This window comes from Chlamydotis macqueenii, chromosome 5 (assembly GCF_036417535.1).
Source record: "Chlamydotis macqueenii isolate bChlMac1 chromosome 5, bChlMac1.mat, whole genome shotgun sequence".
In the NCBI taxonomy this organism is placed as follows: Eukaryota; Metazoa; Chordata; class Aves; order Otidiformes; family Otididae; genus Chlamydotis; species Chlamydotis macqueenii.
In genome coordinates, this window is record NC_141560.1 from 44,367,254 (window position 1) to 44,394,394 (window position 27,141).

Below are 27,141 nucleotides of genomic sequence, written 5' to 3' on the forward strand. Positions count from 1 at the left end.
CGGGGCAGGGGCGGAGCCCGGCGAATATTACCCTCTCCCCACACCCCCAACTTCAGGGCCCGGTGTCGGAGAGAGGCGGGTCGCTCTCCCGGCAGTACCAGTAGCGTTTATTAGAGTCGATCCCCGTACAGAGGAACGAAGGGGGGGGCCGAGCCGAGCCCGAGCCGGCCATGTGGAGGGGAACCGAGGACGCCTCCACCGCCCACCCCAGACCCGCGGCCGCCGGGGGCCGCCAGGCACAGCCTGAAGGGCCCCGGGAGCGGCGGGGGGCCCCGCGGCCCAGCTGTCCCAGCGGCGCAGGCCGGGCCCCTCGGGCGGTCAGACGTAGCCAGGCTTCACCGACAAGCGGCGGCAGTTGGGGCAGCCCCGGGTCCCGTTGGTCTGGAGGCACCTGCAAAGGGAGGAGGTCGTTTTCGGGGGGAACTCCGCACCATTGCCCTTGCCATTCTCTATATTAACCACCTAACATAAGATAAAGCTCCCTCCCGTCTCTTTTCCACCCATTCTATGGAGGCACTTCAGCAAGTTCCTCTACAAAATGACGTCCTGTACTTCTGGAGACATCCCTGACTGCCCAGTAGTTTGATACTAATTTTGGCACCACTGCAAGGCTCTGTTTTAAAATTCTTCGTTTTCAGAACTAAGTGCTTTGTTACACTCATTTTTCTTCTAAAAATAAAATGATGGTACAGCTAACTTCTTTCATAGCAGTAGCACCGTAACAGACTGAACACCTTCACCTCAGTGCACCTCTAGACAAGACAGAAAGTAGAGGGATTCAGGGGAAAGTTCCAAACTGCCCCTGGGAGGTAAGAACTGACTCCCCAATAAGAATTAAATAAGAATCTGTGAACTGGGCTAAGTACCTAGAAAGTGAGGGTATCAGTGAACAATCATTTAGAGGACAAGAGGGAGCTGGATGGATATTACAGCTAAATCTCACCATTCAAGGCCGTGAGGTTCACGACAGTGCAATGGGATCCTGCAGGGCACAGGTTAAGCAGGACAAGTACCTGGGGAGCAGCATGCATAGGACAGTCCTGCTCTGAGCATGAACAGCTCCTTCCCATGGCTAATGTCATGACAAGGATCTTTAGTAATTCCAGCTCATTACTTTAAGTGGAAGAAGTGGGAGCAAGGCAGCGCCTGGAGCTGGTTATTCTTCTCCCCAATGGACTCTCCACACATGCCACAGTACAGCTCCATCTCCTCCACGCATTCATGGAACTTCACTACATGGTCACGCAATTCTCTCTGCTGCCCCTTTGTGCGATAGATCCTTTCACACAGGCAGTGGAGCTTCAGCAGGCCAAGCTGCAGGTGAAGAGCAGAAGCAAAAGTGAACAACAAGGTGAAGACAGATGAGTAACAGGAGGAGTAGAAACCACTACAGCCCCATCAGCCAGCTAGAGAAGCATTAGCACAGAAAGTTGCCCGAGGGACAGTATCAGTCATAAGGACATTTGGTCTCTCAGCACTTCCTGCCATTAACCCTACTTCTCTGTATCACAAAGGCGGACACCAGGTTTGAGGCACTCTGCAGCTCTTTCACCAAGGTGGTTTTACTGAGCTATCCAAGACACATTGCACTTTATTTCCTTTTGCCTCCAGCCAGCACACAGTTCAGCTGCTGCTCAGGGCAGTAATATTTTTCAGGAAGAGGCCACTAATTGTCTAGCTCTTTGCTTGTTTCATACTCCCATTTTTACTTCTTCCAATTCCCCTTTGTTTATCCCACTGTGACTTCTCCCTCACTTTTCAGACTTGCACACTGACAATCATCTGCTCAACTGCCCACAACTAAGCGCTTCATAAAGCGAGTCCCAAGCATCAGCTGGTTAATATAGAGACGTTAATCAGCAATAGTAAGTCTGGATACCTCAACGCTTGGCTTCTTAAGTTGCCTGACAGACTACAGACAGCGCTGAAGAGAAGCTGTAGGATCCTACCTTGTTCCCTAGTCCCTCTGCCAGCTCCTGTGCCTTTTCAATGCTTTCCAGAGCCTGTGAACAGAGAGGATGCATCATCAGTTCTCAGTCTGATATATCAAAACCAGACTTGTATGAATGCCCTATGGGAATTATTTAAAAAAAAAAAAAAAAAAAAAAAAAAAAAAAAAAAAGAGGTAAAGAGGTATAGAGTAGAACCTGAATAAACAAGCATCTCTGCAACTCTGGAGATGCAAGATAGCTGTCTGGCAGATTTCCCTCCTGTCCCAAAAGTTCATCCATAAGAAAAGCTTGGCTTCTGAAAGACCCCCAGTAATCTACGAGCTATGTTTCTGTTCCAGCCACACTGTGCAGAGTAGGGGTATGATGGCAGAGGCTGGTGTTTCCAAGCAGAGAGAATACAGACTTATTTAAACTCAGTCACACATGGTCATCAGGGTTGGGATAAAGCACAAGCAAAGCAAGCCTTCTCCCCATCCTACCCTGAAGGCTCAATAATCATTGGGCAGCTGCAGTTCCACTTGTACAAGATGGGAGCAAAGGGATCAGCACTACCAACGCACCACGCTCTTCCATTTTTCCCTGCTGTTCATATATCCACTTTGTCCTACTTACACATGGTGTGATGTAGGAGTGTACTGCTATCCATCTTTTTCAATCTGAAGGGAAGTATTTAGCATAACAGCTGTTATACCAAATGAGTCCCTAATTCACCCTAGATGCCATAGTGTTCCTAACTGTTCTGATCATCAGTCTCTGTTTTCCAGAACCATCGAGATCTGCTTCAGATTTGTCCAATGGGAAGAAGAGGTCTCCTTCGTGATGCAGTATTTTTCAGGAGGAACATTATAAAATTTCTACCCTATAATTTGGCATTACTGCTATTCCAGGAGAAGAGGACCAGATGAGATGAAAGAATGAATTTTGAATGCGGAGGAGATGGCATTAGACCTGTGGTGGCAACAACAGCCTAGGACAAGGGAAGCGGGAACTGAAGGCCAGCACGTAGAACATAACTGAGAACTGTGCCTAGGAAGAGTGACTGTGTACTGGAAAACCCTGAAAGTAAGGACTGGGACTACAAATCAAAGTGAAGCATATGGGGTGGGGGAAGAGATGCTGGACATTAGGCTGGACATTAGGCTGGACATTAGGAAATATTACTTCTCGGAAAGGGTAGTCAGGCACTGGAATGCACTGCCCAGGGAGGTGGTGGAGTCACCGACCATGGGGGTGTTCAAGAAATGTTTGGATGTTGTGTTGAGGGATATGATTTAGCTGAGAAGTATTGGTGATGGTTGGACTGGATGATCTTTTAGGTCTTTTCCAATCTTGATAATATTTCTGTGATTCTGATTCTGTAGGCAATGCTGTGATGTCCAGGGGACAGTTTGTCTTTGACAGGAATATGAGACTGCACAAGAGCAAGCAGGCTGTGACAGCAGCCTGGGAGGATCTGCAATAGTATCAAATACATGCAAATGAGAGGAAATTAACTAACTGACCAAGGGGACTGGGAAAATGGAGGAAGCTAGGACAAAAACAGGGAATCTGCAAGTGGAAAGTGAGCAAACTGCTTTATTAGGTGACTGATACTGGGATGAGTAGCACGAGAAATGGAAACTGGGACTGGGAGGTTGAGAAGCAGGCTTGGGGGAATATTCAGGGCTGTGACATTTCAGGAGGTCACATCTGGGGCAATGGGCATAAAGTCCCTGACCACCAGGGCAGAATTCCCTCTAACGGGTGGAACAGAATACAAAATTCATCTATTTGTTCTCTTCTTTTGTGGGTTTTGGCAGGATTAGGGCTCTGTGCAAAGCCCTCACCAGGCTCTGAGAGGCGAGAACTGCTTGTGATAATCAGAGTGGCAATGGCTGGAGGTGGGGTCAGTGGATGTAGGGGTTTGATGAGTGCTCTGAATATTCTTTTATGCAGAGGCCTACCTGCTGTGTCCTGTCCCATTCTTCTGAATATGAAATATAAGGCTGGGAAGGGATTACACTGAGCAAGGTTTTTAAGTCCACAGTTTCTTCTTCCATTGCAAATATAGTGTTTTCTTACTAAGCTTGCAAAGTGTATCTCACCCAACTGATTCCCTGCTATAGGCAAGTCAGATGCTGACAACACCTTAAACTTGTCTTTTCTGACAGACATATACTTGATTTCCTAATACTTGGGATGCTTTGTTTGAGCTAAAATTCTTTGTGTCTCATATGAGTGATAAGAGTGAATCTTCATTGTATCTACACCCAAAGCAGCATCCTGACATGGCCCTGTGCAGGCATTCCAGGTTGTTCAGCACTAGTTCAAGCCTAACCTTTGACCATCTCATTCTGCAGCCCTGAAATGTTCCTGCTGTGCAGTCTGCTGTGTCTAGTGCAATCTGGATTTTAACACACATACACTGCCTAAGCATTCTCAAAACAACTAATGTCACCCCCTTGTACTGTATTGAGCGGTTGTCCCAAAAGATTTTCTGCTCTCATTTCTGTTTCACATCACCATTTATATACCTTCAAAGTTTCTCCAGGAATTTGATGCCACAATTGTCTGCAAAGCACATGGTGGAGCTGTAGCGCTATCTACACATCATCATTATCACAACGATGAGCTTGGTCATATAGCTAAAAAGTAGGCAGTGGAATCTATTTCAGAGCATATGCACAAGCTGATTGCCTACAATGGCAGGAATAGGCTTCCTTCCCTCAGTGCTGGTTTCTCAGTGTAGTGTTTAAAGTCATCAGGATTGACTAAGGAGACAATTTTGTAAGTTAGCAGTCTGACTCAGAAGGGATGTTCATACTGTAACAGATTCCTGGCTGAGAGGGACCATTCATAGAAACGTAACTGTACAAGCAACAGACCCTGTTGGCAGAACCAAAGGGTACAGGTCTCTACTGCACTTTGATGGGTGTACGGTTCAGAAAAAGACTGAACGCTCCAATCCTGTCTAACAAACTTCTGTAGAAACAAGTTTGTAACTAACCTTGTCCAGATCCTTCTGGATCATCCAGCACTTAGTCACTCCTAGCAACACCTGGATCAGGCCCAGACGGTTTCCAATCTCTGTCATGATGCTCATGGAGGAATCATACCGAGGAAAGGCTGTCTGCAGAAGCAGGGAGGAAAACACAATGTTTTGCCATGGCCCGCTTTTCACACCCTCTTGCTATACCCTCTGTTCTTCCTGGCAAGAAAGAGCTGTACCTGCACATCTTTGCGACTGCGATGGATATCTGCAAAGCACAGCAGACACAGTGCTTGCAGAGGCCGGTCACCATGCTGCAGTGCAATCTTCATGGACTCCTGAAAGAAATTGTCTTTGGTCAGTGCAAGAGCTTGTTCCTGGTTCAAAACAGCAGGGCCGGGACTGTGCACTCCAGCCACTGAAAGGTCAGCTCCAAAGAAATGGCACAGTCTTTTTAAGGCAAGTGAAGTCTTGTTCACATGTTCCCAGCCAAGGGCTATGCATAGACCCAAACTTTTGAGGATCCCTGGGCTACTGAAACCACATCTCTAAGATCAGGAGGCACCAAGAACATCTAGAGTCAAGCGTGAATGCCATGGTATCTCTCTTCCTCCCAGTTCTGTAGGCAAGATCCCCTTGCAGAGACCTCTGACAGCTCTGCATCTGCCTGCAGGCTATACCTCACAGCAGTCCATAGCATCCGCCAAGCGCCCCAGCTTCCGATAGGCCACTGCCATGTGATACTGGCTCATTGCACGGTACTTCAAGCTCCAGCCCTTTCCATAATCATTCACCAGCTCAGCTGCTTTACATGGGAAGAACAAGGCTTTCTCATAGTCCTGTAAGGCAGACAAATGGACAGCAGTTACAGCAAAAATAAAGCAAAAAGAAAAAAACCCAAACCAGCCATTTTTTATTTACTAACACAGCAACAGCTAGCAGATTACTGTACACCTTTCAACCCCTGCTGCTCCTTTTCCACATGCCCTATTTCACTGGATGTCGAGCTGTGGAAGATGGAATTGCTATATACTGAATTCATATTACTCTCTAGGTTCAGGACACTTGGACAATGACACAGCAAATTAATTTTATATAGTGTGCCATCAGCTTTAATCTCCAGGAACCATTTACGCTCCTCTATAACCAAAGGCTGAAAACTTTCTCTGCTCTTACATCACCTCTGCTTTCAATATCTACATGGAGCCCTTATGTTCTCCATATGGCGAGTCACGATGTCTAAGAGGCCAGTTATCCATCATTGCAGGAAACAGGATAAAAAAAATCATGGCCTCACCAAGTTCACAAGAAGTAATAATACAACATATTTTCATTTTTAAGCATGTTTCTGCATTAAAAGCATTTTAGAAAGAAATCTTATTTTACAATAAGTATGTAAAAACTATTATCTACATATCTAAAACCATTCACAAGTAAGTTACATGAGACTGCACAAATGAAAAAGTCCTCATATTTTCTAATTCTCCAAGATACATGAAGGAAACCACAACTTTAAAATTTCCTTTCTCTCTTCTTATTTCATACCTTAAAAGTATCCACCACAATGTTATTTTCTTTAATTTTGGTATTGTGAGGGAAGTTTACTGAGAGTTTTCAACACTTCAGTTGGTGAGTCTTCCATTAGTAAAAAAAAAATAAAAATAAAAATATCAAGACTTTGTGAGAAAAAAAATATTTGTTGCTGTTTGTAATACAAATTTGAACTGGCAAATCACCCTCATCCTCAGTTCCTGCCTGATTTTGCTCCTATAAATAGCTATTTGCCTATAGCTTTTTTGCTATTACTTGCCTATTTGAGATAGTGGTAGAAATAGAGAATCTATGAGTTCTGGCTGCCAGCCCTGTGTGCAGACACGACCTCCTCTGATGTGATAGTCTTTGAAGCCAAGTTTGATCTTTTCAACACACAGGAATATTCACAGCTGCTTCTGCTATGCTATATAAACATTATACTAATCCTCCTGTCCTTACTGTGAATGAGAGTACTCGATGATTTTACAGAGAAGAGATTTTAGCTTACAACGCTCTCTCAGTACTTCACTTTCTAAAGCAAAGAAATGAGCTGAAATTCACACCATTTCCATGTCTTTCTTGAATCCATAATGAGACAATCACCCTTCCGTCCCTTAGGTTACCGCACCTTTATCTGGGCGTAGAAATTTCCGAGGCTGCAGCAGACCCGACACTCCAGCATCTTGTCATCGTTGTTGTGTGCGTAGCGTAAAGCTTTCTCAAAGCACTCCAGAGCCTTCTGGAAAATGCTGAGGCCTAAGAAGGCATTGCCCATGCTGAGGCTCACCTGGCCATTCAGCTGCAGGCTTACAGTGGTACCCTGCATGTTCAGGCACGTCTTACAGTAAGAGATTGTTTTCTGGAATTCACACAGTTTCTCATTGCTGCGAGCCAGGTTTAGGTAGCTCTCTGTAAGGTAATCCGGGTCTTCCAGCTCCCGTGCTGTGTCAATCTGTACCACTGCAAACTTCAAGTAGAAAAGACAGTGTTTACAAGAGTGTGTAGTTTATTTAAACACAGCTCAAACACTCACTGAGTAGCACCCTATACTGGAGAAGTGGCTCATCTGCCAGCAGGGCAGAGAAGCTCAGCAGCACAGACTGAGGACTATCATATACATTGAGCAGTTATCTGGTGGTTTAAAAGGCCTATGAGCAGTATGAAGAAACCTCTCCCTCTCTCCACACAGTCGCTGGGGCAAGGAAGATGAACCAGTCTGGCCATTAGCACAAAAAAGCTGTTAAATGGCCCTAAAGAGAAGCAGGAAACATCTGACACAATGCAGCTCAGTTTTCTTTCACTCAGTGCAATTTATTCCACTTTCTTTGGAATTCTTAAGATTTAAAGTACTCTATTAAAAAGAAAGTAAGTAAACTACTTTCACCAATTTTATTCTAACAAATTGCAGTCTTGACAGTTTTTGTTCTGTAACCTTCAGGATTCATTGCATACAGTTCTCTTAAATGATTTGAAGTCTTTTTCTTTTAGGTGGCAAATTCTTATGAGCGGAGACTCTGTGTTTTGTGATGATAAATATTTAGAAATTTTGTCAGAATGTGTTTTCATTAGAGATTAGCAGTTAGGTTTATGGATAACAATTCCCAAAGGCACCAATTGCTTCCTTTTTGTATAATGGCAACACATAATAATTTAAGCTACTAGAACATTTTACATTCTGCACAAAATAATAATGAAAAAACCCCAACCAACCATAAATTGTGTATGTTTCTCAGTTTCCTTAGCACTTCAGGAAAGCTGTTATGTGGACCCAGTAATGTGCATTAGCTCATGCTTCCCCACTTTCCCTTACCTGTGTACAAGTTCTTCATTATTTCCTGATTGCCACAGCCTCTTTTCTTGGTGTGAAGTAATTTTTCTCTCCAAAACAGGTTGGAGCATCATAACCCTTCTTAAATCACAGTTAATTCATGCCTTTAATTCTGACTCCTTTTCTCCTGTTATTTCCTCTCTCAAAGTTTTGCTGAAGTTCTCCCTCTATCTTTGATCGCTTGTGGTGTAAAATCTTCAGTTTGACTCAAGCCATTTTTGCTTCTTAATAGTGGGAAGCACTAAAATTCACCTCCTGTGATCCCACTTTCTGCTCTCTTCTCAGATAACAAATTAAGGTTTAGGTGTACTGAGCCCACTCCTTTGCCTGTTTCTCGTGTTACGTGAAGCCTTCAGCATTTCCTTCTTACCTTTTTTGCTTCTCTCATCTGTAATCAGCCTGTTGTTTCTCCCTCCACCTAATTCCACATCACTTATCAGAATTTTTTTTCCTTCAAATGTTTTCCAAGTGTAATAATACCCCTCTTTTCTTCTTCATCCTAAGTATGTGGTTTTAAGATAGGGCTTTGACATGTGCATGGGTTTACTAGTAAGATGTCCTCCCTGCCCCTCCTTCCACCCCAATTCTAAGCAGAGCTACCAAAACCTTTTCAAAAAGATGTGAGCACCCCCTTCATGTTTTGTGCTAAATGCAGAATGATTACCAGTCTAGTAAGAGGCAACCAAAACCACCAGGACAAGAATATCGAGACCCTTTAGCAAGACCCTATTTCAGGCTGAGATAGTTTCTTAAGACTATTACAACATCCTCTTGCCTCGCCTTCCAGATTACTGAGTCAGTATCCCAAACGCTGTCTGCTGTTCTCTATATGCATCCTGTTACTTCTCAGATCCACACGTCAGCTTCTTTTTGTTCATTTAATCAAACGTGTTTATCCTCATGCTCTTGAAATGTAACTTCAGCTTCTTTTTACGACTCTTCCATCAAGCCCCATATCTGTCTTTCTTCCATGTCATTCTGGCAATTGGGAGCCCCTCTCTCTCCTCAACTGTCAGACCCCTCCTGGAACATCTCTACATGCCCCTGCCAGAAACAGCATCCTCTTTTGCTCTTTCCACTCTTAATCACCCCCCTTGCAAACAAATAATTGTAATTAAAAGCAATGTAAGGTCTGTATTAAATATCAAACAGCAGTTGAACAACAAGATAACAGACACGTCCCCAGAAGACTGCTGCTTATTCTAGAGAATCTACGTGGAGATCTCTTTTTACACTGACATACACACTATAAACAGCTTTAAGCGGAGCAAAGGCCTCGTTTTCATACTTTTTTCTGAAGCCTGATAACACAGTATGTCTGTACGTGGGGAATAAATCAGGAGAGGTCTCCATGATTAACTGGAGAACCTCAGTAACCTGGGAATCCTGAGGGACCAGACTCAATGCAAAGTAGTATTCTCTGTATCTTGTGGGCTGGAGCTATTGGTCAACGCAGTGATTACGACAGCCCACAGAATGCACTCAATAGCCGCTATGTTCTACTATATACAAAATAAAACCCCCGATTTCACATTCTAGTCTCCATCCACTCTCTGTAGTGGTGCGACACAATGGCATGCATTCATCTCCAGTTCGCCTTACCTTCAGCATATCTTTGTATCTGCCCATCTCTGCATGAGCAGTGATGAGGCACCCCAAAACCCGAAACCTGCCAGCAGGATCCGCAGACTTCTCCAAAACCCTCATCCAGACTTGCAGGGCCTTTTCGGTCTGATTAGACTGGTAAAGACGGAGTCCTTTCTCTATCTGTTGCTTTGTCTGGTCCTGACCCATCTCCCATGCATTAAAAAGCCTCATACACTAACCTCTAAGGACAGGAAAAAGGAAGTGCATAGAAGAGAACACAACATAAAATGCCCTTATGGAGGAGGGCAGGTTGTGCGCTCAGAAGGCTTGGAGCCGTAAAAGCCCAGCCATATCAGGGGGCTGCAGTTGTGGTAGACAATGGCAAGAAGTGGTTGCTCAGCACTGAAGGCAGAATCCCAAATCCACTAGGCAAACGTCTTGCTCGCTAGGACTCCATCAGTGCATTCGCCTGTTCAATCCCGTAAACAAAGAGGAAAAGCACAACAGGGAGAGAAAGAGAAAAATCTCAAGCAACAGGAGTGAAACTCAATCTGAGCTGCCAGTGTTGGTCTCCTCCTCATTGGTTACAGCTGCGCCTGCCAGTCTGGCTCACGTGGCTCCCAGGAATGCTAGTCAGGCTCCCCAGCTCCCAAGGTCACGGTGAGCCAACTACCCATCCCTGCCCACCAGTATGCAGCTTATAAATACCTCAGGGAGAGACAATCAGCTGCAGTCACAGCTATGTCTCAGTTGTCTCTGTCCTCTTTCTCTGGCCATCCCGTTTTACAAGCACTGGTGGTGGTGGACTAGCCTGGGAGGTAGCAGCCTCAGCTAGGATAGTAGCTTTAGGAACAATATATGCCTTAAAAAGTAAGGTATGAAACTAGAAGGCTCCAGCATGTAGACATCTGCAGTATTATACTTGCAACAATGTGCCGGATACTTTGCCAGGCACAAAATTCAGCCTCCCTTTTGAGGATCTCAGCTGGCAATACAGACTGTTTCTGTGGACACAGGTCAGCTCTGGCACAGGTTTACTGCAAATATGGCACTAACTTCTTAATTTCAGGGACAACAAGAAGCTAACCATCCTGAAAAATTTTGTTCATCACCGACTGTTGCTTACTGCCATTGGATACCTGTGACAGTCTTCCAAAAGTTGTCAAAGGCTCTGCTGAAGTTCTGCATCCAGAACTTGTTGATCTTTCATGATGAATGACAATAATAAGCCAAAGCAACAGATTTCTACACCTTCTGATTGATAAGGGGATTGTTAGCCCAATTAGAAGATAGCTTTAACTTTCCTAAACACCTTTGAAAGACTAAAACTTAGACTCGTTCCTCTAGGAGTCAAGTTTCATGCTCCCACTGATGTGCTGCACTCTTAATGGGCCCAGTCTTGGTTATCTATAGATTTACTCTGTCCTCCCTAAGAAGAGATACCACACTTGGCAAGGGTTAGCAGGGGAACACCTCAGGGAAGCCTAATGTTTTTCAGATACAGAAGTCCCAGACACCTGTTTTAGAATCCTTTTATAGGCCAAAGAGAAGAAACAGCAATTCAGAGTTTTAACAACAGATCCACATGCAGAAGCAGGCATGTCTCCAGCTGCCTCTCTGCTTCTGTGTGAAGCTGGTGGCAGCTCTTCCCCAAGCAAAGGTAAATACCAACAGAATCATCTTGGGGGCCACCACTTGGACCACCCTGGCCTATGTCATGGCTGCTTAAGGAAACACAAACCCAAGGGAGCCTTCCTAAAGTAATATCCCTAGGGAAAGCAAGACAAAAGAAAAATGGACCACAGTCTACCCAGAGGCTTTAAATCATAGAAGTCATGATCTTAAGAGATTCCATCCGTATCTTTATCCAAAATTTCCTCAGAAAAGTATTTTTAAAAGAAAAGCATTTTAAATAGTAGAAAAGTCTTGCTACAATCAAACTGATTCTCTTTTGAAAGCTTATATACTCTATAATATTTGCATTATTTAATTTAGCATTGTTTTTTGGAGCAGTAATGTGCTAGATGATGTTTCAGCACAGGCTCTGTGTACTCTGAAACTTTAAAATAGAAATTGTAGAAAAATCAAGAGAAAGCTGAAGAAAAGTAATGCTGAGGCATAGCTGGCTAATGTGCAAAAGTCACTTTAGCAGCACTGTTAAAATTATTATCTAGGTACTTTATAGATTCTAGGGCTTCCATAAAAGTCTGTTTTGGAATTAGAAGTCTCTCCTCCCTGCAGTAATTATTATGTTTCCGTGGAGGTGCGTGGTGGGATGGACACAAGATGCAGAAGGCAGATCCCCATAGTGAGCACTGATAATGGTGAGGCCATCAGATTTCTGGACTTGGAGAAGAGGCCAGGGACAGCAACCATTGGAGTCTGCTACATAAAAGAATCAAGCCAGGAGTCAAGAAGAGGGAGACCAAAAATACATCATTCTTTGCTGGAACAGACTACTTTGCAAAATTAACCGTCCACAAGTAACCTGCCTGTAACTCAAACTCATCCTGATGCTTTCGGATCACTTCACCAAAGCACTCCTCCCCTCAATGTTCACTCTCATATCCCAGAAAGAACAGGCAAAGTGAGAAGAGAATGCCTTGCAGTTTGACAGAACCCATCTAACAGGAGGGAAATTATCTGTCCTGCATTTTGTTGATCACACGGTACTTCCTTGCTTTTGAGTTCTCCTACAAAACAGTGCTTAGTCACTAAGAATTAACTCAAAACTCACGTACTAAGATAAAAACTTATCCTAATAGAACACAGGCTAGAACCATAAAGCTCAAAGTGGTGATTTTCAAAAGCAGAAACATACTCTGATATGGAAAATACCACTTTGAGCCCCATACGGCTGCCTAAATAGGGAGGGGTACATGGGTAGAATCACCAAGACACTGACTACCTGTGCTGTTTTGAGAAAGCAATGGCAGGCTTGAGTCTGTGGCTCAGGTACAGCTTCCAGAGTAAATGATCCAGAGTTTCTTCTCAGGAATTGCAGATAGGCAAGCTTGCAAGGTGCATGGAAACACCAAATCACAGCATCTCACCTGTCATGCAGTGAAGCTATACACGCAGTGTAGCTAATAATGCAGTCACTTCGTCAGAGTGACCACACTGAGCTGCTTGTCCTCGTCACCACTGCTCTTCATAATGTATCCCTGGTGAGTGCTGGCCACATGAAGACAGCAGCAGAACATGGCTGGTGAAGTCAGGAAGATTGGAGACTGGAGTCAAAATAAGTAGTGAAATGTGGAGGCGGATGTGAGAGGAAAAAGATTCATCCTAAAACATTCAACATCAGGACTTAATCTACAGGTTTGTGTATTTCCTGTTGGTGCTGATAAATATAACAACTCCTATGAAATGCTGATTATTTTCAGAGACTAATACACTGGCTCTTATTAGTAGTTTAATTGTCTACTGATTGGTGGTGGCCTTTAAAATTTAAATAAAAAACCTTTAAAAAAAGCCACCTACCCAGAGGGATCTAGTATCAGCTCTATAAGATGCAACTGACAGAGTTTTGATTGCATGAGGCTAGACAACTTTTCGCACAAGCGGGAATCTTCCATGCCACCTAAACAAACCTTTTTTGTGATTCAACTGTTTGTCTCCATCCTTCACCTCAAACATATCTGAACTGAAATCTCACCAGCCTCCCTCCTCAACAGCTGCAAATTAACTGCAGGGATCCCAGCATACTCTGCAACAGGTGGCTCAGTGCCTCACTTCACAATTGGTGTGCTGCAGGGAAAGGAATGCAGCACTGAATCCTGATGCTTACAAGTGCTCTCAGATTTACAATCATGTAGGAAGTAATGGGGTGAAACAGAGTATGCCAAATAACAGAGGAAAAGGACACAGAGGAGAAACATAGCTGCCCTGAAAATGCTTGCAGTCTCTGAGATGCAAGACAGCAGAAAGAAGGAGTAACATCACTAAATTTTAGGGGCTTTCAGAAATGTGGCAAAGTCACGGCCATTGTGGTACTTTCCTTCTGAGAGAGGCAATATTAATGTCAAATTTATGGCAAGTTTCTAAATGAATCACACTTTGCCTACACCTTTTTTCCCCAACTCATTTTATTTCAAATGATTAACATATCTTAGTTCTAAAAACAAAGCAGGTAACTTTTGCTTATCACAAAATCTGAGCTAGTAAGTAATCCCAACCCTTTTGGGGTTTCCCTGTGTAGTATTTCCAGGACCAGGAGCACTGGGGACTGCAGATACCTTCATGTTGCAGAACCAGGATAGGTTTGGCAAGCTTGGCAGTGTTCCTGGAAGGGGTAAGGAGGCAGTGGCTGGTTTGGGGCTTGCAGGAGTGGTATGAGCCGGCGCCTGTCTAATCCCACACACCACCAACGCACACATGCTGTTCCTATATAGCTGAAATCTGGTGTTATGTCAAAGTTAGAAACACCATGAAGCACAGTCCATGGACAGGCAAACAGCTTGCAGCATCAATTCTGTGAGGCTGGATATGCCTACACCTCACTTCCCACTGTATCATATATTTCATTATTCAAGATTCCCAGCTTTTCTGCATCTAATGTCTAAAGAGGACCTGAATGCCAAATGATACAAAATGGAGGCTAAACAACCAAAAAACCTTTTCCATTTCTACTCAAGGTAGCTTATGTACATAGAGGTAAAAATCCAGGGCTATATTGTACATACAGGACAAGTGGTATTGGGCCATGAAAATTTTTGTGGCTCACGGCTAAGAAACTGGAAAATAGTTCTCTCATCTCTCTCCTCATCTTCCCATATTTGGACCCAAAAAGAACCTCAAGTTTAAGACACAAATACAACACACAAAGACTCTTCTCAAACAGTTTAATAGCAAATAAACAAAGGAAGGTACCACACTTGGCATATACAAAATGACTTGTTGTCGGTGTGTCTGTGCAATTAAAACAGCTTTAAGTTGCCCTTTGGGACAAAAAAAAAAAAAAAACAAAAACAAAAAAAACCCACACACACAAAAGGAAGAAAATTCCTTTAACACATACTCGCTCGTTCCAAACTTGTAACAAATCTTTTCATTTTTAAATCCACTACACAAACTCTGCGATCAGATCAGAAAAGCAACACGTGCTCCTCTGCTTTTTAAACCATTAAAGTAAAATCCGTATTTCTCTACAGAGTACAACACAATTCCACACAAAAAGACATTTTGTTTTGCAAATCAAAACAAGAAAAAAAGGAACAGCTCAAACAAGGTAAAGAAAAGCATTTCTACGACTGAACCACGACTTTTGAGTTGATTAAATCCCGTTACTGCAGAACAGACTCTACATTTGGTCATAGTGGCAATTTGTTTTCTCATCACATTGTGAATCACTTTACATGTTTTCTAGTAGAAAAGGCAAAAAACTGTACAAAACCCCTAGTGTTAAATACAATGTTTGTACCAATAAAAAAGCCCACAGGTTTGTCTCCAAAATGTAAATTTTCTTTTTAAATTATTCACAAAAAGCAGCCAAAAATCAGAAAGGCAGCTGCTGCTCCACTGTCTCAAATCCATTAAAACCACCACAGAACAATTAAAACAACCAAAGGAAGAAAAGGAAAGAAGAAAGGAAAGAAACATCCAACGTTTGGCATTTTGGTTTTCTTCAGATATTTTTCCACAGGTTTCCCCAAAGTTCCTTATGGAACCAAATGTGCATGTACAGAAACGTACTGGCAGTTCTCAATACACTGCAGGGTATCAGTGCCCCCCACTGACACACAGCCCTGTGCATTCAGACTGTGGGACTAACAGCAGCCAGCCCACAACCCTACCTCCCAAATAAATAAGTCTCTGTCCTTTTTTCATCCAGCCTTACGCTTCACTCCATATCCGTTCTGTCTTATAAGCAGATTAAGGACTGTCTACACAAGTCTAGCCTTGAGAATATAGCATCCTCAGCCAACTCAAGAGTAGGATAGAAAAAAATCCTTTTGCATCTTTGTATTGTCCCAAACACTGGACAGAGTTAAGATTTCTATCCAATCAAACATGATTTGTTTTCTCAGCCAAACTCCTTATTCTGGGATTTTATTTCACATTATTTTCAACTGTTAAGATACCTACACTAGCTTGCTTCTCCTTCTGACGGAAACTTCATCATGGCACACACTCTTCAGGTGCCTTCATCTAGCAGCTACATCCCAGTTTCTACCTGTGCAAATGGTGTGTAGGATAGGGGAGGCCTGCTACCCAGAAAGCAGTAACCTGTTCTAGTTCATCCTGCAAGCCAGAAAAACTGCTTAGCTCATTACCCAATTAAAAACGAAACAAAAACTAAAAAATCTCCGTAGAGATTCCCCAGCTAAGGCCCTTGAGAAGAGAGCTGGGGATGGTACCCTGTTCAGGTAACAGCTTCAGAGGCTGTTGTATTGTGCTTTTCACTTGGGAAAAGAGCCAGCAGTTGTAGGACCAGGTTTACAAATGCTTTCTCTGGGGTATTTAAAACACCTTCTTTCAAGAGCTAACCTAGGATCCTTTCAGGATCCTGCCACCAATGTCTGACTGATGGTACTAAACCGGGGCTGGACTTCACAAAAATGTGCCCTGAATTATAGAAAATGCTCGTAAAGAGTGTTTCAGAGGAGCCCTAGCTTCAGATAACTTTGGAAAGAGAAATACTGTGAAGTTCCCCCACCTTCCTGCTTCCCAGCTATCCCTTTCCACCAAAACTTCCACTACAGGAACAGTGCAACCAAGCCCCCAGGGAGCCTCTGACAGCACTAGAGATGGAACAAGGTCCAGGTGCTCTGTCAGGCAGACAGTCTAAGTGCACAGGTAGATGCCCTCAGGTGGCTTCTGGTCAGATATTTGTCATACCAAAAACACCAATTTAAAGGATACCTTTGAAACCCATTAAATTGCTCAGTTTTTGCACAAACTATAGAAAACAGAGAGGTGAAGGTGATATATACGAGGGTGTGAAGAAAACAGCAGGAAACATGCAGAACATTTCTGGGTACTATCTTAGTTTGAAAGATTAAAACAAAACCATCACATTTTGCTGAGGAGATTGTAGTAACAAAAAAAACCAAGCATGCTGGGGCTTAACAAAATACAACATCAACTTTGATCAAATTTTCACTGCAGACTGATAATCACACAGGGAAGCAGGGGAAAAAATAAAAATAATAATAACAACAACAACAACAACAAAAATCAAGAAATGCCAGGGCAAAAATGTAGCTACAATCAGAAGAAAATGTAGTTCAAGTGTTTTCTGCTGATGCCACTCAAGTCACAAGTTTGAACTCATAAAAACACATGCTGTCTCCTCAAGCACAGAAACCAGATCAGCAAAATGTGACTAAGAAGTCTCCTGAAAGATTGAGTCACACCATATAATTGACTTTTTCTTTGAAACTGTGTTTTTAAAACTAAGCACACAGAAAAAAAAACTAAGCCTAGAAAGTGATTGGCTGTATGTTCACAGAAATACAAATACTCCACAAGGTATGCTAGCAAGGCTGCTCTGAAGACAATTACAAAGAATCAAATTCACAAAATCAAGTGGTTATCTTACGAAGGTCTAGAAAAATAGAAATTCTTTTATATTCAAATGCAAGTTTAAATATTCCCCTTCAGCAGTCTTTCTAGCAAAACCAATTTGGCAGCACAAAAAGAAAAAAAAAAAAGAAAGAAACAAACATAATAAAAATACACATCAGCATCAAAGGTCAACACAAGGTCAAAGGTGAGAGTTCAAGCATCAGAGAAGCTGAAGAGACAAGGATTTGGACGATGTACTTGAACGCCACATCGACATGCTTTAGGCACAACGATGAACAAACGGCAGGAATCTAGAAAAAAAAACAAACCAGAAAGAGGGAGACCCACTGAGTTACACAGAGCAGTACATCCAAACACGGAGAGAGAGAACAAGAATGGGCACTGTACAATGAGATCTCCTAGGGAAGGGAGTTGACAGGGAAGGGCAGCACATGCCAACGATGGACAAGTAAAAGTTGAAGTACATGAAGGACACCAAGTAAACATTAAACTGCCAGAAACCAAATGGAAGCAGAGGCCTGGATTACCCTCTCAACATCCAGTCTGTAGAGCATTCCACAGCCTAGTGACACATTGAATAGCATGTATTCACCTTGCCCGTGCCCAGTGTCTCCACTAGCTCTGTTTAGGAGAACAGAGCGAGCTCCCCCTGCAGGAGACAGACTCCAAAAAATATGGCTCCAGGGCTAACATTTGCCCACAGAGATCGAGATCATGAGAGACAAGACAGAGGACACAAGGGATTCACAGGTGGTTTGATGGCAGAGACTTCTCTTGCATCCTAACATGGGAAGTTCTTAGGCAGTGGTAGCCCAGGAAACCCATGTTCTTTCCTTCAGCTACAGTCCCTTCTCATTCCCTAGGAGCCCATGAAACTGAGGGTGAGTTGCGACGGGGGGGCAGGGGGAAGAACATTATACAAGACAAAGAAGTGGAACCAAAACCTCCACACATTAGGGAAGGATTCCTTAAGACTTGACTGCAAGTTAAGACTTGTCCTAGCTGAGCACTTTTCATACCATCAGACCTGCACAGGGATTTCCTTTCCCAAACTTTCATATAAAGAGCCCCCAGCTCCCTGACTTCATGGGGAGGGGATTCTGAGCTCTGAGAAGCTCTACAGTCACTGTTGCCAGTTTGATGAACAGAAAAGATGTGTTTCCTGAAGCTTTCTTGAACAGTTTATAATTAAAATAATTTTTAAATTAAGTGATATAAATACCTGTGTTTCCTCCCCTCAGCTTGTGAACTGCAAGAGACAAGAAACATGTTGGGAAGAATGTGGGAGATAAAGGAGAGAAGCAGCAAGTTTTTTCTTTTTTTTCTTCCTCCTTCCCTGACCCTGCCTCCGACTCCCCTTTATCTCCTCTTTGTGGCCTTATTCTTCTGCACATCTCAAAGCTGCTGGTTAGAGACTAGAGCAAAGTGAGACTCACATATTATATTATCTCATGGCGTTTACAGCATGTTTGAGAACAGTAAGTGTTGCATTCTAGTTCTAAAGCAACGAGAAACACATGGTCCACTAAACCTGAAACACTCCACTTACTAAAACTCCTGACATTAATTTGCTCTTCATACTTTCCAATTCAGGGAAAGGACTTAGTATGGAGTTTAAACCAACTCCAGCAAACAGAGTACAATGCAACTCTTGCAGTTAGTTCTAGAAATACTCTAGATAGTTTGCAGATAGCTGTAAGGTTTCACTCGTAAACTAGAAAGTTCATCATGAACTGCGGCATGAGAAACAAGAGGAGGTGTGAAAGCAAGTGACATCTAAGCATGTGCCACAGAAATTCTTTATGTGATTTGTTTGGAGTTTTTTTTGATAGAGATTTTTCAAATATTTCCCTCAGCAATTTTTAGGAGAAAGATTAAGTTTAATTAAAGCTCTGAGGAAGGACTGGCTTACAAGAGCAGAGCCACAAGATGCTGGATAAGAACTTAATGACTTGGGGAAAGTTATTCCAATTTGTCCTTGTTTTATTTTCACAACTGTGATAATGCTGCGTTCTGTGTTTTATATTTTCTGGTAGATATGCTCTGGGATGTATAACATCCCTATGTTTAAATGTTTGCAACAAGAAGCTCTCAAAGCATTTTATGTGTTCATAGTTGCACCCTTCATTTGCAATTTGCTTTATTCGAGTTGCTTTTAAGTTATTTCCAAATGAAGTAAGAACAATTTCATTCTGCTTGGCTGTTCTTCCCTAACTCACAACTATTAACAGTTAATTCTATCATGCAAGCAGAATCTGTTGTGCTATGCCCCATCCCTGGAAGTGTTCACAGACAGGTTGGATGGGGCTTTGAGCAACCTGGTCTAGTGGAAGGTGTCCCTGCCCTGTAATTAGATGATCTTTAGGGCCCCTTCCAACCCAAACTGTTATATGATTCTACACGACCTTCAGTATTGAGGTGAAAAGCTTTTTCCTTAGAGATGTATTTGCCAGTAAGAAATTTTCTGAGGCACCTATTTTCCAGGTAGTAGTGCCCACAGCTAGTAAACTGTCTCACCATTAAAATATAAAGATATTCAACATCATTACTTAGATACTTTTGAAAAATTCCAGTCCTCATTCTGCTTATGATTACAATTTAATTGCTTTATATCAAAAGCATTTTCTAATAATGCAAGCTTTGTATTACTGGAAGGAAAAAACTAAACTACAAGTGTTATAGCATACCTAGTAAATTCAAAAGTCTTCCGAGAAAAAAAATAAATCCATGAAGTAGACAATTTTCATCTTGTTTCTAAAAATATTTAAGTACTTCCTGGTGGCACATGTAATATGGAATTCCATTTCATCTGAAGTCCTACTAGCTTTTGTTGTAGAAAATTCAGATTCTTTGGTTTATGAGCATACAGAATACTTTGTCTATGTAGTTACTTAAGCCAATCCTCCTGCAGTTTGTTTGAAATCTTATCACACTATCTAGGAAATAAAACATTTGACATTGATTTGATTTGCACTTGAATGAGAGCATGATAGGAATTAAAAATAAAATAAAAATTTAAAAGCCCCAAGTCCCCAGAATCCCAGACTTTCCTGCCAATGAGTGAGGAAGAAAACTGGCTTAAGACTGGAAGGGAAGAAGAGCCTAAATCTCCAGAGTCAACAGCAGCAGCCAAACAGACGCAGAAATGTTGACTTTATCTGACCAGTTCTGTTATCAGAAAAAAATCTGCCCAAGTCACAAACTTGATACATTTATTAACTTTGGCAACATATACATTTATACACCAAGAAAGGGAAATCTGAAACAAGTACACAAAAAGGGCAACATCTTCAGCTGGTGGAAGTTTATGCAGCTCTACTGAGGAGAGTAGAACTGCACTGATTCAAACCATCTGAGGATCACATCTTTTAAAATTTAACCTGCATAGATTTTTTTTTTTCTTTTCGGCAATACTTATTATGCCAGTAAGGCACAAGAGCTAGCCTATGTGTCTTAAGGTGATTATATCTGGGAGGAGTCACTGATCAAACTAAGCCACAGTGTAAACTGGTGAATCTCCTAAAGCCAATAGGAGTTGCACCTATTTGCAACAATGCCAAGCTTGATCCATAAGTTACAGTATTGAGGACACACTATAGGATGCAGAAGATAAAATACCTAATTTTGGCAACTGGAATGGCTAGTAAAAGGGCCAGAGCATCACGCTAAAAGAAAAACAGGACAAAGGTCTCAGATAGTACAGTAGGGTAGGATGCAAAGAAGGTAAGAGTGACTGTAGAGACCCCAGAGCACAGTGCTCTCCTCCACTGGTTCACAGCATTCGGCTTCCCCATTTAGCAGTTGCTGGGCTGCAAACAGGCCACTGAAAATCAGTAGTTTCGATCATGCACATCATTATGTGTGTAAAACAATCACATTCAGGATTCTACAAAACCCTGGCCTTTTTTTCCAGTGAAATAATTTAGATAATAAATATTCTCCACCCTGGAGCGGTATAAAACTTCTATAAAAATAGAAACAACATTCTTGGTTACAGCAGGTTGCACTTGGAGCTGTTGCTCCCAACTATGTTTTTTTCTTTTTTTTTCTTTTTTTTTTTTTTGAAAAGTATATTATTTATAAAAAAAAAAAAAATCCCATTATCACCCTGGAGGCCTTCACACTCCAACACTCTTTCCTCAGAAAACCAGGACACATCTTTCCCATCGTGCAGAATTCAAGTGTACATGGTTCACTTAAGTGTATGTTTATGTTTCTAAAGAGATTCAAATAATTAACATAGAAGGGTACCACATGCCAGCGTAACTGGGAAATTTGGCAGTCTGGCCTTTGAACCTTTGCCACAACAAAATGATTTGCATAATACTGATAGATTTACCTGTCTGCCATCAATATAGACAGACTTTCATCAACTAACTCTTTTATTTTCAATTTAAAAAAGGAAAGGGCTCTTCTTGCATGCTACGGTTCAGGCCTCGTACTTCTGAGGTTTGAGATCCCAGGGGACCCAGTCCCTGGGAACGCCCGACATTCCCAACAGACCACGGCACATGGGGGCAGATTCTGAACGTGATCTCAGGTTCGATGGGTTTGGTGCTCCTCCTGCTGGAGCAGAACAGAAAGTCCCAACCCTATGTCTGACCCACACACTTCATTATTTAGCAGCTGGCTCCCAGATTGAAGTATTAGCTGGTGCCCTGGGAAACAGCATCACAAACCAGGAATACAAAGAAAACAAGGAAAATGAGAAAATATGAGGTAAATGGAACTTCTGTTAAAGACACACAGAAATTGTAAACTTCCTCCTGTGACAGAGGTGGATTTTGATGGTTATAAAATGGGACTCTACTCTGATTTTTTAAAATGACTCAGGCCAGAGTGTCAAAAGTCCTTTGAGCCCCCTAAAACCAGTGTATAACAAAGTCCCTTAGCAACACATTAGCAATTTCACAAGTGTGCAGAAAAAGTGTGTGTTCATTGAAGGGGTGTCTTCAATTTTCCTTCAATATATAAGGTAACAGCTAGTACCAGAAGGCAGAATAAGACTGAATGGCTCAATGCTCTGCTCTGGTTCCACAGCTCCTGTGTTGGCCTGTTTTGCACTGGTACACACCACCTTAAAGGAAAACTGCAGTATAAAGAAATACCTAATTACTAGACCAAATCACTGCACAAATTGTTGTTTCTTTTAAAAAAAAAAAAAAAACAAAAACAAAAAACAAAACACAACAAGGGAAATTATCTTTGCAACAGAGACAAGATTGAGAAATCAAATCCTATGAGAACATGTACGAAACAGGAGCCTCAAGAGTTGTGTTACAGTAACTCTGGGCTTTGTATCTCAATTTAACAGTCATTTTAATAGAGAAACAAACAGCACTGACATTATACTTATCAGAATGAATTCAAAGTAATACTCTGCAAAAAGGACATTATTCCACAAAAATGGGGAATGTGATGAACTCTTAAGAAGAAAAATTGTCAAAAAAATTCTGCAGGTTACCAAGGACCAAGAGTTACTTGTTTCCAGCCCCAGATGCATTCATCCAGACGAAGCTGTCTCTCTCTATACCTTTCTACAAAATCTAGATAAAGTACATACGGTAAGTTTTCTTAAATATGGAGAAATTCACTGCATCTCATTAATGTGCAACTGTAAATGGACAGTGAAATTTTCTAGGCAGGGACATTATCTAATAATTTTATAAAGTGCTGTGTACATTCACAGTGCTATATAAACACTACTTTATATACAGCAAAAAAAATCACTGCAGTTTTCCTTTGGCTTGTTAATGTGTTCACCCTTCTAACCTGTCTCCTGCTTTAGAGATTATTTACTAAATCCCCACCATGGCATACAGTTAAGAAAATTTCAAAGAGTGGATCGGGCATGACAAAGGCTACATGGAGTTGATTCTTTGCTCACCCAAACTTGGATGGACTCAGTTCTCCTTCTCCAACTTTGTTTTCATCAGCTGTTCTGTGTTACTTCTGCTTTTCCTTCTCCTCTCCCCCATGGTGGTGTGGTGTCAGTTCTGCTTCCCCTTCTCCTCTCTACCCCAAGGCAGTGTGGTGTCAGTTTCTGCTGCTCCCTTTAACCTTCCCTCCCCACCCCCAAGGAACTGGCATTGGTCCTTCTCAACGCACACTGGTTACAAACACAGCAAACTTCAAATGGGGGGGGGGGGGAACAAAACAAACCAAAAAAAAAAAAAACAAAACACCTCAGCGATATGGCACCTAAACTCCAAAGTAAAACACTGGAAACAAAAGCACAAACTTGTCCTCCGTCTGAAGCAGGATTCTCAGCAGAGGCTGCAGCCGAATCTTCAGGGGAAGATGTGCCAGATAGAAGGCATGGATCAGCTTCCAGGACTGTAAAAACACAGCCTTAGGGCTTCGAATCACTAAGTGCGCTCCTCTCCAACTTACCAGAAGATCCTTCTCACTCCAGTCCCGGAGGGGAGGGGCGCTCAGTATGGCTTGCTGTCATTCTTAGAGCGCTTGAGCTGTACTTTCAGACGCTTCATGCCAATCTGAAAGCCGTTCATTGACTGAATAGCAGCCTGTGCAGAGACAGGATTGTCGTAACTTACAAAACCTGAAGAAAGGAAAATACATAATTACACCATGCCAAAGCTGTCCAGAACAGATACTCACAATTGGAAATGCAGGTATTTGGAAGGTAAAAGAGGCTTGCATGAAATGCCATTTTCAAAAGCTCACAACTGTTTTAGACTCTTCATTAACGCTTATTACTAAGGGCTCTCAAAGCATTGCTTTCTGATGTATGGAACTTTAGAGAAAAGGTATACAAAATGCAGGAAATTAAAATAACATTTTCTAGTCTTACAACAAAAATGTTTACTGCTCTTTGTTTCATAAGAGCTCATACCTGTGAGAAAACCAAATCTAGAAAATTTTAATCTATATATGACAGCTCATTAAAGACACAAGACTGAAATCACCCTCTTTACATTATGGGAATAGATTTATTGGGACTGAAGTAGCTGTCAAGGCAGTGTGGCACTTGCACCACTATTATGTTTAGATTTCTCTTGGATGAAAAGTTGCATATCATTCCAGGGAAAGATAAATAAAATAAACCTCTCCAGGGTTTTGAAAGAACCCATTTTAAATAACTGAAGTCAATGCCTGGCATCAGTGCCTGGGGGGATCATTCCACATGCAGGTGTTGCAGTCTGATATTTTTGTGTTCTTATAGATTGTCCACATCTTTTGGCTGAAATACTAAAAAATAATAGGACAAAGCTATCAAAACCATAGAGAAAGGCTCACATCTCCTATTCCATCACAATAAATCTCCATCTAACAAAATAGTCACGAGAGCTCACAGCACTACAAAAATGCTACAACTGTTTGCACTGGGGCTTCAAAGGGAGGAAGATAAAACCATGAATCTTTCAGTCCACATGCACAGCCTCATACTACACAAAATAAGGAAAAATACATTCTTTGCTCTTTTGGCATCATAGACTTTAGTAGTTAAGTGAAAAGAATCTATTTGGATAGGAACAGTAGCATTACAGGTTGATTTATAGTCTTAGGATACACTTCCCTCCTGATGTGCCTCCCGTCTATACAACAAGCAGAGAAATATTAGGATAAGAGAGGCAACCAAAGTTAGGTAGTAAACAACAGCTAAAACAGTTTTACCGTTACAAAATTTTCAATAATTAGGATGAAGCTTTAAAAATTGCCTTCAGAGCACTTACTGAACATTAGAGTCAAATGTTACTCTATTATATGGTAGCTGTAATAATTACATATTAAAATATTAATAGAAATAATTCATAATCATAATGTAGTAAGTAGTACATACAGTGTATAAACAATTAGTGAAAAGACAGAAAAGGGGAAGAGGAGAAACTATACCATGATTACAGTCTGCAAACACGAATCATAGTGAATTATGTAGGGCCAAAACGGTATAATGAGGCATAATAGTATGAAACCAGGAAAAGCAAAAAGTCACAATGAAAATCGGAACAATACAGTTCACTGCTGGAACAGTTCAGATTGATTTATTTATTTTTTAGTAATACAGAGCAAGTGTCACTACTTGACTTAAAAGTTACACTAGACAACACACTGGAAAAGGGATTACTATAAAGATGTCATCTGTGGAGTGCATTTTCCTTTCCTCCTGACTAGACTTTTCTCCCCACATGAGCTTTGCTCTTCTTTGAGGATACTTCAGTGTAGATCCCACTGGAAGTGCACGTGCATCTTAAACACACATGCTCAGAATCTCTAATACTTCTCCCACTTTTCTACAGGTAATTTTTAGATGTAACGTACCAAAACACTTGCTTAGATTGGTCTGCTTGTCAATGAAAACCTTGGCAGAGATGACATTTCCAAATGGCATGAACATCTGCAGGAGATCCTGATCCCCAAACTCCTGGGGGAGATGGTAGATAAACAGATTGGCTCCTTCTGGACCTTCAAACAACAAGTAGGAATACAAATTCAGAAAGAGCATGGATAACATAGGCCTACTTCACAAAAAAAAGGTTAAAGAGCCATTCAAGCCAAATTTTCTACATAAAACAATTAAACTGCTGTTTGCACTTCTGCAGAGTACTTGATTCTAGAATAAATCAGCATGACCCTTTGCTGGGATTGATTATTCAAATAATTCTAGCTGTTTCTCAGCATTTTTGCTTGTAATTTCCATGCTGTGTGAAAACTGGTTCACAGATCTTTGCTGTAATGAAAGCTGAACAATAAGTTTGAGCCCCAGATGCTGACTGAAAAAAAAAATGGCTATGCAAAACTCATGGCCCAAAGAAACTCAACACAAATACGAAGTAACTGCATTACTTGTAATCTGACAGATTCTTTTCTAAGCATCATCCTACATTCTCTTGAAAACTTACTCCTACATTCTTCATTACTTTACACTACATGTTAAATCAAATCTGAATCTGAAGAGTGAAGCATTAAGTATCTGTGGGAAGAGGTGAAGGACCAAGAAAACAAAATTAACAAAACCACAACTGATTCTCTGACAGTGGGATGTATCAGGCTGCAGACTCCTACTCTCCTGTCCTCTAACAAAATGGAGGAGTATGACTGCTAAGAATTTAAGACTAGACAAATCCTGGGAGAAACCTCCTGTACAAAAATACTTTGGACAGCCCTTAACAGAAAGGCCTCACAGGTTTTCCTTCTTTATTTTTAGTAACTCTAGGATTCTAAAAAATGATGCTAAATAAAAGCTCTGCAGATAAGGTAGCTGCAAGAGCTGAGCTTGCCCTTTAGAAAGCCCCTCTCAAGTTGTCCCTACAACTTTCTGCCTACCTTCTTTTTGACTTCCTGCTGCGCCAATACTCTGCTGTGTTAAGAGACTCTGGTTATAGAGTGTGGGCAATGCAGCAGCAGCATATTGCTGGATTCCGGAATAAGCCTGTGTGAGGGCTTCCATTGTGCTACCTGTCCCATTTGAGAGACCACCACTGCCAAGTCCTCCATTTAAGGCTGCCATTCCTGTACAAGAAAGAAGAAATAAAGATGATTGAGTACTTCCACTGAGCCCGATCAAACACCTTTGAAATACTCTGCACTATTACAAAAAGCAGGGAGCTGCTGCTTCTAGAACTAGCATGGCCTGAGGATGATAATCAGCTATTCTTCCAGCCCACCACAACACGTGGCTTACCTGCTAAAGAGCTAACGTTGAGGCCTGCTGTAGCCCCTGCCAGCGTCTGCAATGCTCCAAGAGAAGCCATTGGATTAACGGAGGAGCTGCTACTGGA

At 41.9% G+C, this 27,141-nt stretch overlaps 2 protein-coding genes across 19 annotated transcripts in view; both read right to left on the bottom strand.

Moving 5' to 3' along the window:
* Positions 1 to 82: 82 nt before the first annotated feature.
* On the bottom strand, positions 83 to 10,453 carry RAPSN (receptor associated protein of the synapse). Of its 2 annotated transcripts, none has more exons than XM_086748081.1 (8): positions 9,884 to 10,453; positions 7,082 to 7,420; positions 5,601 to 5,759; positions 5,160 to 5,258; positions 4,939 to 5,061; positions 1,950 to 2,003; positions 1,115 to 1,314; positions 83 to 391 (listed from the first exon to the last, which is right to left on the bottom strand). In XM_086748081.1, the coding sequence occupies exons 1-8, from the start codon at positions 10,097 to 10,099 to the stop codon at positions 319 to 321; spliced, it is 1,263 nt and encodes a 420-aa protein (XP_086604207.1). In that variant the 5' UTR covers positions 10,100 to 10,453; the 3' UTR covers positions 83 to 318. The 2 variants fall into 2 exon arrangements, 1 of the variants encoding a protein (XP_086604207.1); XR_015258611.1 differs by having other exon boundaries at positions 288 to 391; positions 1,014 to 1,314.
* CELF1 (CUGBP Elav-like family member 1) overlaps positions 7,316 to 27,141 on the bottom strand; it is a 66,988-nt gene continuing 47,162 nt past the window's right edge. For 13 of the 17 annotated variants that reach the window (XM_086748069.1, XM_086748080.1, XM_086748078.1 and 10 more), the window contains 4 exons: positions 27,045 to 27,141; positions 26,687 to 26,872; positions 25,682 to 25,825; positions 22,576 to 23,960 (listed from right to left, as the gene is read on the bottom strand). The exon at positions 27,045 to 27,141 is cut by the window's right edge. In XM_086748069.1, the coding sequence (XP_086604195.1) occupies positions 23,833 to 23,960; positions 25,682 to 25,825; positions 26,687 to 26,872; positions 27,045 to 27,141 (555 nt within the window). In that variant the 3' untranslated portion in view covers positions 22,576 to 23,832. Of the gene's footprint in view, positions 7,421 to 12,935; positions 13,099 to 14,698; positions 17,689 to 20,595; positions 22,488 to 22,575; positions 23,961 to 25,681; positions 25,826 to 26,686; positions 26,873 to 27,044 lie in introns of those variants that run through there. The other 4 variants (XM_086748066.1, XM_086748067.1, XM_086748063.1 and 1 more) reach the window with 4 other exon arrangements.